The following is a 7,726-nucleotide window of genomic DNA, read 5'->3' as shown; positions in this document are numbered from 1 at the left end:
GGCGCCGATATCTTCAACAATAATGGTCAAATAAAGGTTTAGAAGATACCGTTGTGAATCTGACATGCTCATATTCTTTTATTAAAGGACCATTTGAAATTACATCGACAGTATTTTCAATTATTTATAAATTTGAGCATTGGGGAGAGATAAATCTTTGCTAAAAGAGTTCTGACTTTACCTTTATCAGATGTTAAACAATTTATTGCAGCATTGGGAGGTTTTCGTTTTCAGTTGAGTTTAGATTTTAACATTTCCAGATTTACATCTTCGTCTCAACGGGAAGAGGACAGAGGGCGAAATTCGTAAGGCCTCTTTAGAAAACAATTAATATAGGTTAAATTAGTATTGCTTTGTAAATTGTAATGTTTATGTTTTAAAGGCATATTTGAGAACTTTGATACGCAGCTGGTACCTCACACTTATCTAAAATATTTGAACAATCCCTTTAATTCTTATTCTAGGTTTGCGAGATTTTGCTTGAAAATAACGCGGATATGGATCATGCGGATAAGGAGGGTAAAACTGCTCTGTTTGCTGCTGCTAGCATGGGACACCTGAATATCTTGAATATCCTACTGTTCTGGGGCTGCTACGTGGATGGGATAGATTGTGAGGGTAGGACTGTGCTTAGTGTAGCGGCAGCAGAAGGCTCAACTGCCATCGTTAAGGTAAAATTTAATACAAATTAGTATTTAGAAACATATTAAAAGGATTGTTTATCGGATAAACCATGTTGTCTTTTTCTGTTTTTAAAACATAAAAATATTCTTAATTTTTTTCTTTGTTTTTAATTACTTCATTAGATCCTTTTTTAAAATTTGTTTGTTGAAGAAACATGGTGGCTTATTCAAATAATAATGTTTATGCTTTACCTTCAAAACTTAAAATTTTAAGATTGAAACTTTTTGTGTAAGGGGGGAGGGACTTTTTTTATTTTCTTCCCCAAATCTTCGAAAACCACCCCCCCCCCCACGCCCCGGATTGAGAGGGGATATTTTAAAAAAAGATCATATTCCCTTATGCTTAGGTTTTGTTGGACCGGGGTCTGGATGAACAGCATCGAGATAATGCTGGCTGGGGTCCTCTACACTATGCTGCTTTTGAAGGTTAGTCTGAGTCTGGAACTTTTGAATGAGATTAAGTTTAACTTTAATTTTTCACCTGATTAAAACTTAAAAATTTAGAAGTTATAGCTCACTAAGATTAAGAAAGATTTTAATGTATCATCATTTTACTGGTAACGAAGCTATTAAAAGTCAAACAATACTACTTCTTTTAAAAAATGTCAATTTCTGTGTTTTGCCTAGTTAGTTTATTTAACAGACCTTGATGAGCACTGTACAGTGTACACTGTACACTGTACAGAAGTTGATAGATTTTTTGGTGTTAAATTTTCGTGAAATATTAAAAGATTATTTACTTAGTGATTTAAATATAAATAATTCAGGACATTCTCTGATAGTTGATCTATTAATAAACGCTGGAGCGGAGTTGGATATGGTTGATTGTGATGGGAAAACAGCTCTGCATCTCGCCTGTTCAGAGAATCATTACGAAGTTGTAGTTCAGCTACTTAGGTATACTGGTCGCGGATTTTTCTGATTTTAATGGCGGATTTAAATTTTGACCGGCATTACGGATTCTCTGGACTGACCGGTTCAGCCGTTTTAACGTTTATTTATCACTAACAAACAGACAAACATTTTTATAAACAAAGATATGGGAGTTCTTGATGTATCTTTTTAGTTTGATTTGATTGATTGATTGATCGGCATTATTCATTAAACTTAATCATTTGATTGATTGATTCATGCATTATTGATTGACTGGGAAATTAATTTAATGATTGCTTTATCTGATTGATTGATCTTTGTATTCCATAGTTTGGTAAATAATTAAATAAGCTGAAACCGATTTGTTTAGAGCACGTGCTGATGTAAACATAGTAAACCTGCAGGGACGAACACCATTGAGAATATCCTTGTTAGAGGGTAGTCTGGATATAGCTGGAATACTACTGGATAACGGAGCGGATATAGATTATATGGATACAGATTCAAGGTTGGTTAATATAATTATTAGAGGGTAGTCTTGGATATTGCTGGGATACTACTGGATAACGGAGCGGATATAGATTATATGGATACATATTCAAGGTTGGTTAATATAATTATTAGAGGGTAGTCTGGATATAACTGGGATACTACTGCATAATGTTGGGCCGATATAGATAATATGGATACAGATTCAAGGCTGATTACTTGTTAGAGGGCAGTCATATCATTGGGATACTTTTGGATAACATTGATACAGAGACTAAAAAATTATAATCTGTTAAACCTGTTTTTGCGTCATTATTATACAATAATTCAGTTGTGATGTCTAACTCCATTCCTGGTTTTAGGGTTAAATAATAAATAAATAAATAAATTCGGTTTTGAAATCATAAAACTTACTGATATAAAATTTAGATCTACTTTGTACATCATGGCGCTTGAGAATGATGCCAAGTCTGTTGAATTCCTCTTGAACCATGGAGCTAACACGGAGCTGCGGGATTCTGATGGACGAACTGCTCTTCATGTTGCAGCGTGGCAGGGGTATACAGATATAGTTCAGGTGATTAGTAACATTCGCAATAGAGTAACAAAATGCTTCAGATCGTCAAGGCCATTGTCAATTCTAATGTAAAAAGATAAATTTAAAGAACAATTTATTTTCTTCGTTAGCTTACTGGCACTGCAACTTTTGACTTAGATGGCTCTTTTTCTGAAATCTGCTATTTCGTAATATACCGGCAAGTGCTTCCAATCATTGCGGCAATTTTCTATTCTTGATTAAAAAAAAACAACTTTAAGCTTAATTTGTTTGGCCCTTTTCTATTGAAGGTCGACTTAATGGGTAAACATCACTCAGATAAAGAGAAGATTTTGGTCAAAAGTTGCAGTGCCATTTAGCTAATGATTATTTTACAAAATTGAATTACTTGATCTATTGAATAGTTAAATTTTTAAGCACTTTAAGTATTGATTTGTTGGCTTATCAAATACTTGACCTTTTAACTAGTTGAATTATTTATTACTTGACCTGTTGATTAGTTGATAAGTTCAATGTTTATTGTTTATTTTGTAAATAGATTGATTAGTGACTGATAAAATTGTTGACTGAATGAATATACATTTGACGAATAATTAAGTTGACATATACATTATATAAAGGAAGTGTTCGCGAAAATGAAAGGGGGTATAAGGCTTACGGCGAAAAATTATCGATGGTGATCGTTACTAATCTAAATTTCTATTTGTTGCGTTTATAAGGAGAAATTTGTTAAAAACAACTCATACCGAAGAACCTACGTCCATACAAATTCAGAAAGTTGTAACATTCGACTCGGATCGTAAACAAATAAAAATAATTCCAAATAAATCAATTAGATATTACAACCTATAATCATCGATCATTTTTCGACGCATTCGTATGTAGTTGATATTTTTTTATTTTTTTTTTATGATTTGAGAGTTTCTTTTGAATTTTTTTTTCCTGTTTGATGATTTTTGATAATGAAGACGACATTTTCATATTTTCCAAGAATGTTCGAAAATCCAGCGCCAGCCGTGAAAACAAATTGTAAGCCAAAAATTATTTGAAAAAAACATTATGAAATATCAACTTTATACGAATGCGTCGATTCGAGTTTTATGATGCAACTTTTTGAATTTGTATGGACGCTACGTTCTTCGGTATGAGTCATTTTTAACATATTTCTCCTCATAGATGCATCAGATAGAAGTTAGATTAGTAGCGATCACCATCGATAATTTTTCGCTGGAAGCTTATACCCCCTTTAATTTTTCGTGAACACTCCCTTTAATAATTTTTAGTCGTTTTTCATTATTTAATTGATAATGTGGCTGAGAAATTTGTTTATTTATTAATTACTTGATTTGTTAATTACTTAACATTGATTAGTTGACCATTCAGGGGTTTATACTTTACTTAAAAATCCCCCCCCTCCCCTTTTGATTTTTTTCCTAGATGTAAGTTGTGTTTTAAGGTTTAGGGTGGGAAGGGGTCTGGTTAATTCTTGAAAATATATTACCCTGCGAACTACAAATTCAATTTTTAATAATTGAATACTCTTTTATGAATTTATTCGATGTAGGTATTGTTGTTGAACGGGGCGGATGTTAACTGCCTGGATGGAGGAAGGCGGAGTGCTCTGTTATCCGCCTGCTGGCAGGGTCATCTTCATATTGTTGATATTCTTTTAACAGCTGGAGCTGACGTTAATCAACAGTGCGATCAGGTTCAACTTTTTTAACTTTGTTTTTTCTTTATTTTTTCTTTTGATCTGAAATTCACGATATGGAATGCCCATGGTGGAGAGGACCAATGTCCAATAAAAGAAAATCTGCAATTTAACAACATTTTTTGCCTGTTATTAAAAGTTAAGCATGTACGCATATGCACGCTATACAGAAACTCTAAAAAATTTGCTGAATGTATGCATGTATATGTGAATGAATTTAATGGCATACGTAAGGCAGAATGTCTGTTTCTGCTGAGTGTTGGACAATGGACATTTTTAAATTCCGGGGCATGTCAGCTACTGGTCCAATGATGCCAAACAATTTACTCGGTTGTTCTCAGCTAAGTCACAAAATTTAAATATTTTATTGTTTCATTTATCTAGGGAGCTAGTCCGTTGGCTGTATCAGCGCAGGAAGGCCATATTGCAGTTCTCCAGCTAATGCTACAGCATGGAGCTGATCCTCTCTCTCAGGATCATCATGGTAGAGATGCTCTTCGTGTAGCTCTCAGGTAAGATATTTTACTTTTTCATGATTATTTAAAATTGTTAATACTCAGATTTCAAGATTCTTAAGACCGTATAAGATATTTAAAAAAAAAAAAAAAAAAATCAGAAACAATATCCCAAAAAAACTTTTGCAAAATCTTAAATTTTTTGAAAGATTTGCCAATGTGATTTTAAAAAAATTAAAATAAGTGAAGTAATACTCTTAATACTCTTAAAAAAACTTGAAAATTAAATATATTTTTATGTTCCATTTAGGAATAACAATGCAATAGCAGCTGAGCTGTTGGAAAAGTATATAAAAAGGATGTCGGACTCCAGGGCCCCGGAGAACCTTCATCGACTCAGCCTCGAGGATGATCCCGGCAGTCCTCTTTATGCGTCACCAACCGCGTACGGGTACGGTAAGATTGGTGCTTACAGTAGAAGAAGTACTCCGGCTAGAAGTTGTTCTCCAGAACCTGCATCAATCCTTCAGGTGACTTTTTAAAATATGTAAAAAAAAGTCAATATTTTGATCTAATGAGAATATTTGTCTAACTTGTCTATGTATCTACCTTTCTGTCAGGTCTTTTTTAAGTCGAATTTTCCGTCGTATCTCTCCATTTTTTCCCCAGATCAGACACCGCTCTTGTAGCATTATGTGACTATTTTGGATTCAAAGGTTATTTAAAAAGTTCTTATCTTTTTTTTCAGATAATTTTATTATTTAACTTTACTTTGCCTAAAATATATGTACTTTTCATGAAATGATTTGTTGATTTTTAACTGGAAATTGTGCTTGAAAATTTAAAGAGGTTTGATAATTGATTTCTTTTTCGTTTGATCAATTGATCGATTTTTAGGATTCTGAGTTTACCTTTAACCAAACAGGACATATGGCCATTATCCTTGGCAGAGCAAACCCAGATAATAATAAGCCTTCAGGTAGAATAATTGGTTGGTTGGTTGGTTGGTTGGTTGGTTGGTTGGTTGGTTGGTTGGTTGGTTGGTTGGTTGGTTGGTTGGTTGGTTGGTTGGTTGGTTGATTAAATGGTTGGTTGATTGGTTGATTAGTTGATTGGTTGGTTGGGGGATTGTTAAATGTTTGGTTCGATAATTGATTAGTTGAATGATTGTTAATTGGGTGATTGTTGTTGGTTGGTTGGCTTGTAGGTTGGTTGGTTGAAATGTTGGTTGAAAGGGTGATTGGTTGGTTGGTTGATTTTTTTAATGATTAAAAAAAAATTTGTCGTTTAATTGCATGATTGGTAAGTCGCTCGATATGTTGGATAAATTGGTTGATTATTTGATTGATTGGTTGATGGATTAATTGATTGGTTTGTAGGCTAATCTATGGTTGATTGGTTAATTGATCAAATAATTGTTTAATTGGTGAATTAATTAAATAATTGATTGGCTGATTGATTAATTTCTAAATCTTATGGTAATTGACTATTTGATCTAAATACATGCATTTAAAGAAAGCATTTTGTGATCTGAATAAGCATCAATATATTCTTCTGTACTAGGGTTGTTTGAGAATATCAAAGAGAAAGCAAGAAATGGATTCAGCGCCACCAAACGGAATTTTTTATAAGCTTCAAGTGTTTCAAAGCCGTCTACTGCTTCGACTGCTTCTCTTATACTTAATTTAGGGCATTGCTTTGAACTTTTTTGTGTGCTAGAAAATTTTTTTAATAATCACATATTTGTATAACTTAACATCACAGAACAAAAACGACTTTTAACGGTCTAATTTTGCTGTTCACGTGAACTGTAACGATATTTAGATGATATTAATAATAATATGGTTGTTTCTCTAACTGTAGTCTTGCCATTTTTTAGGTGTAATACATCCTTTAAACTGTAGGCTTTATTGGGCTTTAAACTGTAGGCTTTATTGGGCTTTAAACTGTAGGCTTTATTGGGCTTTAAACGCCCCTTTGTAACCACTAATCTTTGGCTGAAATCGCTCTTCCATAGGCGTCATACTCCCTATTGTAACCAAAGGGCAAACGCTCTATATTGGTTTTATACTTCCCCTTGTAACCATAGGTTTAAAACGCCCTTTTATTGGCTTTATACTCCCCATTGTAATCATGGGCTAAATACGCCCTTCATTGGTTTTAAAATCTCCTTTGGTACCAATTAACTTAAAAACCCAATCCATTGGCTTTATCCCTTTGTAACCATGTTGATTGGTTATGCACCCTAGTAACTATGCTTCGTGTTGTGACAAAACTTAGAAAATATACAGACTGAAATAATTTTTCTCTCGGTAAACATTTAGCACTTGAGTCTCACAAATTAGAACTTTGAATTTCTATTAGACGGATATGTCCATATTATATCGTTGTTTTAATCATCATTAACCACGCCAAATTAACCAAAGGCAGCTTTTTCAAATACTTGTGTCAATTTTTACACGTTTTCTATCTTATACATTTGTATATATACTTTAATTAGAACATATTGTAGTCTCTACAGTCTAGTCTTTAGTGATCGGCCTAATCCTTGTACAATTTACCATGAACAATATACATTGTTCTGTACAGTATAATGTACATACATAATCCTTGTACAATTTGCCACGAACAATGTACATTATTCTGTACAGTATAATGTTCATACATAATAAAGGAACTGTTGTTGTACTTTTAAGTGATTTTTCATTTTCTCGATTCTCAATGGAACCCTTAAAATCTTTATCAGATCAATGATGTGGAAGATATCATTATTTTTCTAGTTTGAAAAGTGTTAAATTCTGACGATTTCCTACAGCGTCTTTGCAGCAGAAATGTTTGAGTCACTTATGTAGAGAAATCATAATTGGAAATAATAAATTATTACAAAGATAAACATGAAGATCTTATTAATTCTTGGTTAGTTAAAGTTTTTAAAGGTACCGTTCGCTGATTTAAACAT

At 33.0% G+C, this 7,726-nt stretch overlaps 1 protein-coding gene across 1 annotated transcript; it reads left to right on the top strand.

The window, feature by feature from the left end:
* Nucleotides 1-464: 464 nt before the first annotated feature.
* Nucleotides 465-7,703, top strand: LOC111708735 (ankyrin repeat domain-containing protein 50; the record flags this gene model as incomplete). Its single annotated transcript, XM_023482192.1, is given in 10 exon segments — nucleotides 465-671; nucleotides 1,031-1,109; nucleotides 1,451-1,580; nucleotides 1,927-2,064; nucleotides 2,475-2,622; nucleotides 4,166-4,309; nucleotides 4,697-4,824; nucleotides 5,078-5,297; nucleotides 5,665-5,746; nucleotides 6,331-7,703. Coding segments are annotated over 10 exon segments (1,344 nt in total), but the record flags the coding sequence as incomplete, so codon positions are not given.
* Nucleotides 7,704-7,726: the final 23 nt, after the last annotated feature.

Source organism: Eurytemora carolleeae, unplaced genomic scaffold, assembly GCF_000591075.1.
Source record: "Eurytemora carolleeae unplaced genomic scaffold, Eaff_2.0 scaffold905, whole genome shotgun sequence".
Lineage (NCBI taxonomy): Eukaryota > Metazoa > Arthropoda > Copepoda > Calanoida > Temoridae > Eurytemora > Eurytemora carolleeae.
The sequence above is the reverse complement of the archived record's forward strand: the minus strand, read 5'-3'. Positions and strand labels throughout refer to the sequence as shown.